Source organism: Filicampus tigris, chromosome 14 (genome assembly GCF_054856515.1).
Source record: "Filicampus tigris isolate MCC_2025a chromosome 14, RoL_Ftig_1.0, whole genome shotgun sequence".
Taxonomy (NCBI): Eukaryota; Metazoa; Chordata; class Actinopteri; order Syngnathiformes; family Syngnathidae; genus Filicampus; species Filicampus tigris.
Genome location: NC_141230.1, coordinates 7,726,316 through 7,740,046, shown reverse-complemented (window position 1 = coordinate 7,740,046; position 13,731 = coordinate 7,726,316). Strand labels below are relative to the sequence as shown.

The following is a 13,731-nucleotide window of genomic DNA, read 5'->3' as shown; positions in this document are numbered from 1 at the left end:
AAACTTTATTCTCTCAATTTTACAAATTAGTTCTTGTAATATTGGGAGTATTGCACCTTTTTTCATTTAATTGTGGCCCAGGTACTCATTAATACGTCCTTCACGGTGAGAGCACATTCTACACTCATTCTTCTCCATCCATATTTGATTACATGTATGGTATGCATTGATTTCTCTCTGTTTCTCCTTCAGGGTCCATGTGGAATGCAGCCACCTTCTACCAAGAGTCATCATACCTCTATTTTCCCACCTCACCGGCCGAGCCTGCCTCAGACATCTCCTTCTACTTCAAAACGAGCGCTCCCTCGGGAGTTTTTGTGGAGAGCCTGGGCCTCAAAGACTTTGTCAGAGTGGAGCTCAGCTGTGAGTCAACAGTCATGCGCCGTAACAAACGTAACAATGCACAGGAGCACCACAGTATTCTTGTGTTATGTTATACTGCTGCAAACTATATAAAAGTTTGCTGCGCTGCATGAATATTGTTTGGGCTATTAGTGGGTCTTGCACATTAAAATTAAACAATATTCCTTAAAATGTATAAATTTAATTTAAATTACATATATATATATATATATATATATATATATATATATATATATATATATATTAGGGGTGTAACTGTACACGTGGGTGTATTAATACGTTTCGGTATGGCATGTTCGGTTCGGTCCACTTGCGTTCGGTTCGGTCCACTTAGCGCGAGCTTACGCACGGGCGCTATTGACTGTTGCATACGGGAGAGGAGAGTGGCGGCACAACAGTGAGAGCCAGAAAAGAGCCAGAGCTCAAAGGTCCCCCGTACACTGCGGTCTCCTGTTAAGTCCGAAAGTTATGTGCCGACATTGCTAAATGAGATGGGCGTAAGGTAGCACGTCTAACATACACGGCATCATCCGACTGTGAATGTTTCTTAGACGAGGGAGCAAAAACGTCAAACTTAAATAGCGAGATTTATATTGCAGCGTCTTCCAGGAACACGCCGTCAGAGGTACTTTAATTATCCCGTTTTTACTAATCCAAGTACAACTGCTCGCGCTCTTCTTTCTCAGCTGCACCACTCGCTTGCCGTACGATGCATTCATGAACCTCGGAAACATCACAACTCAGCAACACACAAATCCGACCACAACACAGACAACCCAATTCGTTACAATATGCTGTTGAACATTCAAAGATTTCAATGCCTAAAAAGTGTATACAATTTCATAAAGACTTTTTAAAGTTACTGTATTTTATTCATTATTTAAAGAGTTTTAATATAGTTAGCAATAATTGTAACTGTTATTGTATGTATTTTTTTCATCATGAAAAGTGTATACTGTATGTGTAATGTAATGCCAATTTGTCTTGAATACTTAGGTGTGTCATAGGCTGTTGCTGCTGAGTGTTTAAAGATTTCAGTGTCTTAATAATTTACAAAATTAAGACATCTTTATTGTTAGTGTATTTTTTATTCTGGTGTAATTTCTTAGAATATCACCTGAATGGTTCGCTTTTATTTTTTCGGAAAAAAAGTACAGTTTACTTATATAATATATAATTTTTTTTTTTTTTAAATCAGTTTTTTGTACCGAAAATATACCGTTTCCAGAAAAACAAACTGAACCGAAACGTGATTTAGCGTACCGTTACACCCCTAATGTATATTTATATATATATATATATATATATATATATATATATATATATATATATATATATATATATATATATATATATATATATACTGTATATATATATATATATGTGTGTGTTTTTTATTAGAACATACCCCTGCTATTCGCGGGGATCAGGAGTACCGAAAATACGCGTATAAGCGACACCCATTGAAGATGCATTTTTAAACACAAAAATAATTATCCAAAATATTGTATGCGGAACTACAAATATGCGGTGGTCCACTATATATAACAAAACAACCCCAAAAAACTACAAAAAATAGAGAAAAAATATATATATTGTATTTTACCCTGCTATTTACTTTTTTACCATGACACCACAAGTACTGTGCAAAGCAATATACAGTGTATGTATCAAAATAATTACCGTACCTCAACTCTATGGGGAGAAAATGTTGAAAGCGCTTGAATTTGACCTCGATAAAGGCATACAAAGCCAGCACATGTTAGAATACAGTATTAGAAGCCTCCTTTGAGGGTAATGCAATCTGCTATGAAAATGTATGTAAATAATGGAAGAATGCACTCGGGGCTCTGTGAAGCTTGTACTTGTCTGGAAGCATGACGAGCGCACAGTGCAATTCTATTCAAAAGCAAGTGCAGCCTTGGATTGTTTGTTGTAGTAGATGTGGTGGTGTTATTTACTGTTGATTACAGGGGAGCTTTGTCGACAAACCTGAGCGGTGGGATTGTGCCGTTGTTTGTGTTGAGGGGAGAATACTCATCCGAGTTGTGTTCATCCTATTACGTGTGTTTCTTTGTGGCCAATCAGCTCCATCCATGGTGTCATTTTCCTTTGATGTCGGAAGCGGTGCGGTGGTCCTGTCCATCAAGTCACACATGCCGCTGAATGACCGGCAGTGGCACTACGTGAGGGCTGAGCACAATGTCAAGGAGGCCTCGCTGCAGGTCGACCAGCTTCCTCCACGCTACCTGTCCGCTACCGCGGACCGTCAGCTGCCCTTAAAGCTAAGCAGCCAGCTTTTTGTCGGTAAGCTGACCTTCTCAAACAGACCGGTTGATATCCCGAGTCTTGAACATTTCAGAAGACAGATTATGCGTTTTACTTTTACACTTGATTGTTAAGCGACGTTGTCCTCATGAGGACTGTGTGGATGTTGATGTGTCCGCTCCATGCACCACACACACACTAAATTGACAAGTGCAATTTGGCGGCTTGGTAATGAAGCACTCAGTCGATTAGTGAGACTCACGGGGAGAATCAAGGAGCAGCAGCTTTGCTCAACCGCGGTTGTGTTTGCAGGGGCGAATATCTCCTACTTTGATTCTAGGTTTGGAAGGAGTCACATAGTCTCCAAAAGTCACAACGGGAATAGTCTCTAGATTTGTTATTCGTTGCTGTATGGAAAATGGTCATTAGAGTGCCTAGTCTTTAACACATCATCTCCTGATAAAGTGTCCCTTGTTGAATCAAAACAGTGGGAAATTTGATGAACCTGAAACACACACAGTCAATGTCGTCAACCAAGGCCTCCTCAAGCCATCATTATTAAGTTGCAACCGATTTTTGTTGAACCTCGAACCAAACTAATTTATATTTCAAAATATGTCATTTGTTGTCATCTTTTTCCAACAAAGATACACATTTTGGATGACATTATTAAGAAGTTACAGTGCAAAATAAAATTAGGAATATAAATAGAAATTATCTTGCTTTTAAAGAATACTTAATTCTTGTGAGATTAACACCAACTACAAAAAAACCGACTTATTTTTATTTTTATGGTATAAGTTGATTTTGTTTTACTTTTTTGATTTTGTATACAATTTCATAAAGACCTTTTAAAGTTACTGTATTTTTTCATTATAAAAATAGTTTAAATATAGTTAGCAATAATTGCAACTGTTATTTTATGTATTTTTTTCATCGCAAAAAGTGTATATATGTACTGTAATGACAACTTGTCTTTAACTTGAATACTTAAATGTGTCATAGGCTGTTGCTACTGAATGTTTAAAGATTTCAGTGTCTTAATAATTTACAAAATTAAGAGATCTTTATTGTTAGTGTATTTTTTTATTCTGGTGTAATTTCTTAGAATATCATCCGAATGGATCGCTTTTATTCAGTTTTTCTAAAAAAATGTACCAGTTATTATAATCTTTTCAAAATAAACATATATTTTTTTTAAAATCTGTTTTTTTGTACCGAAAATATACCGAACCAAAGCTTCCAAGAAACCGAACCGAACCGAAATGTGATTCGGCGTACTGTTACACCCCTAATATATATATATATATATATATATATATATATATATATATATATATATATATATATATATATATATATATATATATATATATGTGACTTTATTTTCATATATGTTTGGGAAGGGACTGACTACTGTAAAATGATGACTCTAAATACCACTTTTTTTTTCTAATAGGCCTGCAATTTATGAAAGTGTGGAACTGCCAACATGGAGTAAACATTTTTGATCGGGCTATGTCGATCGAACGCACTGCATGTTCGTTCGAATTAATTGTTTAAGTCGCTCGAACGTCTTGGTAAAGTTGTTCGAGCATATTGGTAAAACATAGGCTAAATGCTAAAAGCATATTTTCTCATAATGCCATGCGGTATTGAGTTGCGAGTTGCAAGTCATTATTGGGGAAAATGCTGTCTAACATATTACAAATACATTTGACTTTGTCAAATATGTTCAATTGACTTTACCAATACGTTCAACTTTATCAATACATTTGAACAACTTTGTGATACTTTACCAACTTATTTGAATAACTTTGCAGTACGTTCAAACAACATAGCCCAGTCAAAAATGTTTAATCCACATTGGCAGTTCCACGCTTCCGTAACTACTAATAAAAAAAAAAAATGTAAAAAGCAAGTTAAACACTGCCCATACTTTATTCACATTAGACACCGGTATTTATTGGCCCTTCTATCATCAATGCGTACAAATCCAAATTTTTGATAGCCTGCATCATAGCAAGCATGTCAAGATTTGTAGGGAAAACACATCAATGGTTATTTACTCCATGAAAAGAGCACAAATATTCAAGTGTGCTTCTAAATATCAAGCTGAATATAAGTTCTAAGTAAGGATAAGCCCCTATTTTGTATACAGGCTCAGTGTAAAAACGGGCACATCTTCATTTTGATGTCAGGGCAAGTCTATTTTTTTCTTTGGGATCGCGTTCCGGCGCACAGAGCTGCCACGCCCCTGACGCACCTGATAATTTGGTCACGGAAAGTAGACTGCGCTTGGTGTGAAAATGAGGGGATCCCATTTCTACCTGTTCAAAGTCTAGGAAAATACCAAAAGAAAGAAAACTTCACCCATTAGTACACTTAGACTATTAGATTGGCTAGACTTGCACTGAGCAGAAAATGGAGCCCACCGTGTCTTATCACTTGCTGCTATCGTGAACCTCAAGTCTTTTGGTAATGCTCGGTTAGTTAGCATAGCGTTAGCTGTCATTTGTCATGGGCCTTTGTCCATTAAGTCCATTTAGGGACAAGTCAAGGCTTGGCCAAATCCCTAAGTCTAGGTTCTGTCCAAATGGTCTTCCTAGATCAGGGCTGCCAGTGATCTACATACTTTCTTTATTTATTCTTTCATTTATTTATTTAAAATATACTTTGAATTCTTTATAAGTACAATTTAACTGCATGAACCCATACTGTATACGCAATCTACTGAGTGGGCGCCCTTGGTCTAGATGCTCGGATAGATTCTGTTGGCTCTTTTTACTGTAGTTTGGGCTTTTTAAAAAAAAATTATTTGTCAGAGTGTGAAGCAGATTGATTTGAAATGATCAAGTCCAAGATGAGAGAGATAATGAGGTAGCATTTCAAATAAATTCATAAATTGATCCATTCTCTTACAGTTAATTATGAATCCACAACAACCATGAAATTAAGTAAATCAAGCAGTTAATTCATCACGACATGTGGCTAAATCGCTGTCGTCGCAGGCGGAACGACTTCACTGCAGCGGGGCTTCTTGGGCTGCATGAGGAGCCTGATGGTGAATGGGCGGAGCTTGGACCTGGAGGAGCGGGCCAAGGTGACGCCGGGTGTGAGCGCCGGGTGCCCAGGGTACTGCAGTGGCTCCAGTAGCCTGTGCCACAACAGGGGGCGGTGTATCGAGAAAAGCAACGGTTACGCGTGTGACTGCTCCCAGTCGGCCTATGCCGGGACCTCATGTAACCAAGGTAACGCTCCATTCGCTCTATTATGGTTAGAGATATCGATGTTCCATAATGTCTGTTACAATATGCATATTCCAGCATCAGGTAGCAATATTTTTGGGGTCTCCTGAAAAACAGATATGTCCATTTATAACCGCCCCCAATTCTCTCTTGAAAATCATTGCTGTCCTATGAAAAACACACAACTCCAATTTTGTAAAAAAAAATAATAATAATAATAACAATGATAAAATAAAAATCTACTCAAAAACAATTAAAATATGTGAAAAGGTTGTTACTTTCAAATGAAAGAAAAAAAACTCACTAAATGTGTATATACCTAATTATTTTCAACAATATCCAAATGAAAACATGTTTTGGTAGCTCCTAAAACATTGCCTATGTTTGTTCTTACGATACGGTAGCAATAATATTGATATTGTTACTGTCAGATGAAAACTATACATGCATCTACAATATTCTCTTTGTTCTGTCAGTGCTACGTATCGTAGTGATCCATGAAAACCCTTTTACTGAAAAACAACATTTTTAAACTTCTGTTTTCCACAAAACTTGGAAAAAAAGACTTTAATTTGAAAACATGATCTTTATTGACCAGCGTTGATATCCAAAGAGATTTTTTTTTTCCTCTATTGTCCTCATTAGGATTGCCAGCCAGCACAGATATTGCAGCTGACGTCAAGCTAGAGGCAGGTTACACCCGAGACTTGTTGTGCCTGCCAAGTGTTCCGGTTTAGTCATATTTTGTTGCGGGCAGTTCCCATCTGTTCACTTTTGCACAGAGGTCGAAAATGTTCCTGAGAGGACAAGACGACGTGCGCTAGATTAACTTAAAGTTTCCAAATACCGCGGCCTAGGATTGGCTGAAATAAGAATTGGAGTCTACCAACTAGCGTAGCTCATGATAGCGTTTGTCGATGTCACGGTATCTTTCTAAATGAAACTAGCATTGCAGCTCCCAGAGTCCACGGCTGCGTCTGGATAGCTTAGTGGCTAAACAGCAGCCACTTCTCTTTGAGACCCTGATCATCCCCTCCATGATGATGATTAAGTGACTCTTCTGACTAGTATCGTTGATACGAAAGGAGGATGAGTAGTGACTTATCAGGGAAGACATGCTAAGGCTAAGCTACGCCAAATTGGAGCTAAGCTATCGTTAAATGCAGAAACACGGGCTAAAATGATTGATGTTAGATTGTGGAGATGCAGTGAATAATGAGATGAGGAGGCGAAGGCGAGTCATGTCCCTTTATGCTCCACAACAAGACTGACAGTTTTCAAAACAAGCAACAGGCCACTCCCTTTAAACCTTTGAACTTAAAAACAATCATTCATTCATTCATTCATTCTCTTAACCGCGTAGAAAACATTTTTGGGATGTATTTTTTGGATGAAAAAAAATATACTAAATTTAGTAATTAAATGTAATGGCTAGCACTTATATATAAACAAAAATCAGTTTCTGAACCTACACTGTATAAGCTTTTCATCAAATTATATTTGTTATTCATTGCCAAGAGTGCATATTATTGTTACCCAATGAAAAATACCCAATTCAAAAATTTCTCAGTACTGTGACTACAAAAGCAACAAGAAATATTTCAATAAATACATGTTTTAGATCAAAAGAAAAAAATATTTGGAGAAATGTGAATGTACATAATTTTTATTGGACAGCAGATTTTATTGGACATCAAAATAAAAAAAAACATTTTGTTAAATAGCATTTTCCTTGCTTGTTAAGCTTTGCATTTGACTTCATGTGGCAAAAATAATGAGCAAAAACTCATTTTGATTTTGATATCAAGCAACTGGCGTAATGCATTTGAAATTTGAATCCATCTGTTTGTTTGGGACCGTTTGACAAAAAATATCACTGAATACAAATGTATACTGCTGTTAGCTTCTCAAATGATGTGCTTGCTAGCTTGTCACTCTGGATGATAGCCTTTAGAGAAAGGCATCGCACTGTGAACTTATTCCTTAAAGTGTTTCATAACAAATTAGCGGATGCAATCCTTTAACCCTGAATTAGGGATCCATGTCATATAAATGCACTCTGTTAATAAATCGGCCAATCAGATCACAACTAAGAGTATTAATCCTCTTTCTGGGCACAAAGGGGTGACAAGTCAAAAGTATAAACAACATTTCCATTCACTTATTACTGAAATGATTTCAATGAAGTTCCGCTGTCACCTTGACGACACATTACGCGTCATATTTGTGTCCTCTCTTGCCACCGTCCTCTGCAAGGATTAAGGCAAGCTTCTTATTTCTCCGGAAGGCCGAGTCCAATCATTTGCTCCCCTTTTTTCCCTGCAGTGTGGAGATTCCCTCGGCCATGTTCCTTTTTTCCTTTTTTTTTTTTTTTTTTTTTAACGGCCCTGTTGGCTCCATTTATTTTATCTACCGCGACCCGCTTCTTTTATCTTGGCGATTCGGTCGGTAGGTTCGCCTAAACGACTTACTGTTTCGGATCATTGACTTTTTTAGTCCCCCCCATCCCTTGCAGGAGAAGACTCTTGAGAGAGGCACATGTTTGCTTTCTTGTGACCACATTGTTACCAGAGACTATTTCTGCTATAAACACCCTGATGGCACTCTATCAGATTTAGGCTACAGAGTGCTGCAAGGCAAGTAGAAGCTCAGAAAAAGACTGCGGAAAAAAAGTAAATAATTGTTCCTTCAGGGGGAACCACATTATTATCTGTGCCACAACTATAACATGAAAATCAACCACGAATCTAATCTCTAATAAGAGTGAGCTGGAATCTATCCCGACTGACTTCCAACAAGAGTCCCCCTGGACTGGTCACCAGTCAATCGGTGGGTATATACACTACAGTGAATCCTTGTTTATTGTGAGGAAATGTTCCAAACCCACCCACACTAGGTAAAAATCAGTGATACAGAGAGGCCATATGAAAAAAAAAAAAATTTTTTAAGTTTGCATGCCATACCTTTTTTTATAATTCTTAATATCCTTTTATCAAATTTGCAAGATAATTTGGGTTGGAAATGCCCAGTATGCCCTTTTTCAAGCTATTCTACTTGGCAGATAAGGATTTCTCAATAATATTCAGTATGTTAATAAGCTTTGCTCTAATTGGTAGCACGTTATATCTCGGCGTATTCTCACATTTTGATCCTTCAGTGTCGACCCTCCTTCCTATCATTGTGAAGCAGAATTCACCAAGCATTGAATTGTTTGCCCTGTCCCTTTCTGCCATTTTAACATGTTTAGTCTAACCCAGGGGTGCCAAAGTCCAAATGATCTACCGTATTTATTTAGAAATATACCAAATTTCACAACGGCTGATAGGTGGGAGTCCATTTTTTTTAACTCATACACTGCCGGCGATAGGCATCAATGTAAGTCGCATAAAACTGGGAGGGCTAGCAGTGATAGTGTCAATGCCATGAGAGCTTCTGACACGCCCTTTGCAAAATTACTGGGTGCTCTACTTCATGAGCACCCTTGGTCTAACCCTTTTGATGTGTTGTCGTAAAACTGATCATGAAAGCTGCTGAGATATACCCTAAATCTGACCGGATGCAAATAGTTACTTCAAGCTGCAATAGTAACAGTGACTGTTTATGCCAGTGTTGTCCAAATGTGCTGATGATTTGATGCAATTAAAATATTCGTTGGAGGGGTAACATTCCTCCACGAAATGTGCCCCAACATAGAACAATTCCGGGTCCAAAACGGTTAGGAATTTGTACAAAAATGAAGTGCACCAAAAAAATGTCATTTATTCCTCTGTGGTTGGCAGGTGGAAAACCAAAAATTTTTGCTTTGCACAGGACACAGTGCGTTGGATCTACGTTCCAACAACACCTAAATCTGATCAACTCGTTTTGCTTCCTTTTGCTATTGATCGGCTATTACATACAGTATAACCTCATATATATCAACCTTGAAACAAGTAATACTCATTTTGAATTCTGCTAGAATTAAAAAAAATATTATTTTGATTGCATAGGACCTTTGGATAGTTTTACCCCTCCCACACACTTTAAAACACACACTTATTAAAACACATTGTCTCTTTAGTCCCCATGTTCTCACTCTCGCACAGTTCTCCAAATAAGGCAAAAGCGGGCTTGCTTTAAGTTATTTACTGTATGTGTCACTCCTAGTTTAGGTTTACTGTAAACTGGAACATAAAACAAAAGAGAATTAAACTGTGCATTTCAACCAAAACTTTCAACCAAACCTTGTCATTTCATCCAACAAAAGTATGCTATCTTAATACTGACACATAATGCAAAACGTCATAGAATGGCTAGCAGAAATTAGCATGGATGTTATGGTAATTATAAACATTCCTGGATCCAACTGCTACTTTAGCACATAGAAAGCCACAACACATGCAAAGAGAGCATACAATGATGCTCACCGGCATAAATTATCTGCACTCTGTGGCAAAAATAACTAATACTGGAGCTTGTGATTTGAGGGCCGACTTCTGACTCCTCTTCCTACTTCGTAGTCTACGTTCACACTGCAGGGCGAGATACCCAATTCAGATTTTCCCCCGAATCTCTTTATATACTCTTTCACATTACAAAAGCAAATGGAACTTCTCATGTAAACACAACGTGTCCATGATGCGACACGCATGCGCACAAAGCATGACGTCCAGTGACATGCACCAAATAAATGTCACATGGAGCAGTGTTTACGGAAGCAAATATTGTCCCGCATGTAGGGGCTCATTTTATCATCCCATATCAACAGAGGAGTGAGGCTGGACAAAATATAAATATTTGGGAGATTTGAAGCAACGCAACTCGATCTCATTCAGTGGAAATGTCGACTAAAGATGACGTCACGTCATTACCGCACGTAAGAAATGCGCTGTGTAACAGAATTACTACCATCACAACAAATGTCCACTTTATGCTTCATGTTTCAAGTGAGATTCAATTAAAGTCAAACGGAAAGACAACAAATGGTACTTGAAACAACCTTGCAGATTCATGGACCATGTCATTAGTCTCCGGAGCTCTCTCTCCTGCCCATGCGGAGCACATATTGAGCTTTTCATGACTTATAGGTCGGATGTGTGCGGATGAGCGTTCATTTTGCAGATGCATACATATCTGATTTATAATCACATAGCCTACCCACATAACCAGGCCCAGGTTGGATTTGAAAAAAAAACCTGAATCATACAGTTCACACTGCATAAAAAAAAATTATAGTTATGGGCAAAAAAAATCGGAATTGAGCTCCAGTGTGAACATAGCCTTAATTATCCTGCATCTCTTTCAGTGGACCTCAGTGCTGCTTGTTTCAGCACAATGTAGTACTGAAGGCGCAACACACAGTTCCTGTATAACTGTAAAAATACATTAAAGCGGAAGTCAAGTCATAAAATGTTCTTTACAATATTTTCTACTTGTCCAAATCCAGAAAACAGCTGAGCCATGACGGTCATTACCTAAGCCCTTAGGCACTGTGATGTCATTTTCATTCGATAGCAAGTGACAATACAAGGCAAAAGAGCAGCTCCTTGAGATGGATAAAAACCGGTGGATTTTGTGCTTAATTCATTTTCTACAAACACACTATTAATCAGATGCCATGTTTAGACTAGTGGGGCACTTAGAGCACACTGTAAAATATAGGATACACAATTCTAGTTGATTCTATCTTGAGTTACACACATGGACCCTTATTTCAAACAGTGCAAGATCTTCAAATGCGTGAAATGTCTTCCGGGCCAAATGTCTTAGTCCACTCACCCAGCCTGGAGAGAAAATATGGCGCTTAAGCCAATGATGTCTGTATGTAGAAAGAAAGAAGCCATGTGGTGTGGTGGGAGGATGATATAAATCAAGCGTGACTTCACAGCGTGACGACAGTTGTTCGATTCTCATTTGCAGCCGCTGTCGTTGACGGCAAACAAATTGTTTTCTGGGGGTCTCGTTGTGTGCTCCTGGCGAGAACGTTTCACGATGAGACCATACGCTGTACGCTTATATTTGATGTGGAACTTGAGACCGAGGGCTTTAAAGGGGGAAATTAACCCAAACATATTTTTATTCCAGAATGCAGGCCCACTAGTTGAAACAAGGCATTCTGATAAATATTGCGGTTCTCGAATAGGAATTAATCCACCTGTTTTTAGCTATCTCCGGGGGCTGCCATTTTGTCACTTCTGTAGACTGAAAATGACATCACAGTTGCTCAGGTAACGACCAATCACAGTTCACCTGTTTTCTGAAGCTGAGCTTGGTCATTAGCTGAGCCCTGAGCAACTGTGATGGTCATTTTTAGTCGACAGAAGTGACAAAATGGCTGCCCGCTGAGATGGCCAAAAACTTGCTTCTTAACTGATATTTCACAAACGCAACATTAATCAGAATGCCGTGTTTTAACTAGTGGGCCTGCATAGAACATATTCTTGAAAAACATATGTTTGGGTGGACTTTCACTTTAATGGGGTTGTTCATGATGTTTTTTGTTTTCATGCCTAATGAAGTTGGGTTGAAGTTCAATATGCATTGGAACCGGCCAGGAGGCCAAACTAAATGTTTAGAAATGAAATGATTTTCCATTGAGTCTAAAGAAGGCAGAGAGGCCTCTCCTGACTTCAATTATGTTTCTTTTCTTGGTGAAAATGTGCATGTAATGTACTTCAAGAAAATAGTGTAAATCATCTAGAATGTTTAAGAAAAAGTCTGGGCTTGCCTGCCTTGGCTGCTGCCTCAGCAGCCTGAGCCCGGATAAGCGGTACAAAATGGATGGACGTATCTTATGTTTATTGAATACTGTACAAAATTTATGAAAACATGATAGGGTAATTGACAACTCAAAATAATCTATGTTTACAACGGTGTACGAAAAACACACGTTAAGTTCATTGATGTGTACATTTTCATAAATATTTCTAAAAACAGAACCTGTTTTGTAAAAATAAAAATCCCAACTAGTGGCTACTAATTACGTGTTCTCTGACAAATTTGCATGCTGTTGGGGAGGATGTTACGCGTGATATAAAAAGTGTTTGTTTTTTTAACTACAATCTCAAATAGCTGGCTCAAAATGACATTTTCACTCCAACAGATTGCTCACGTTAATGGAAACGGGTGTAAGAAGAGCTACAAAACAAAATTGGATATGAGAGATAAGCATTATTAGTTGAACTCTTCCAAGCAAACTACGTCAGCTCAACATTCTGTTTATTTATCCATCTTCTCCTGGTGTGTTTGCAGAGGTGTCTGTGTCCTTCGACAAAGAGTCATCGCTGACCTACACACTTCAGGAGCCTTTCTCTGTGATGCTGAACAAAAGCTTGCAGGCGGAGAGCAGCAGCAGCAGTCGAGCCAGAGAGGACTTTTCATTCAGCTTCATCACCTCGCAGAGTCCCGCCATGCTGTTTTCAGTCAGCACCCTCAGCCGCCAGTACATTGCTGTAATTGTGGCCAGGAACGGTGCGTGCACAGATTGGCTCACATGTATCAATAGAATGTGAAGAATTTAATTGTCTGTGGTGGAAAAACTTTGGGGTTGTTTTTTTTTTTGTAGTGGCTCTGCTATTTTTAAATATAACTCTGCTGTTATGTTGAAGGCAAAACAAAACACTTATGTTGGTTTAATTGAGCACAAAATTGTTTTCACTGGGACAAACTGAGACAAACATTTCTTGAATGCTTACAAGACGCCTTCACAAAAGACTAAATTGTCCTCGAACTTTCCAAAGACAAATTGAATTTTATTCAACGTTCACACAAAGACGTACACTAGGTTTTGAGAATACTCAGCTGTTGAATTCATTACACTAAAATTGTCATCTATGTTTACGACAAACATCTACTTCATGTTAGGTTCATTGAA

General features: G+C 38.1%; 1 protein-coding gene across 1 annotated transcript in view; it reads left to right on the top strand.

Annotated features, from left to right (window-relative positions):
- The window catches only part of LOC147136186 (contactin-associated protein-like 5), a 123,358-nt gene that overhangs the window by 96,742 nt on the left and 12,885 nt on the right, over window positions 1-13,731 (top strand). Inside the window, exons 16-19 of the mRNA XM_086051859.1 lie at window positions 193-363; window positions 2,452-2,670; window positions 5,643-5,882; window positions 13,110-13,328. Coding sequence (XP_085907985.1) covers window positions 193-363; window positions 2,452-2,670; window positions 5,643-5,882; window positions 13,110-13,328 — 849 coding nt within the window. The remainder of the gene's footprint in view (window positions 1-192; window positions 364-2,451; window positions 2,671-5,642; window positions 5,883-13,109; window positions 13,329-13,731) is intronic.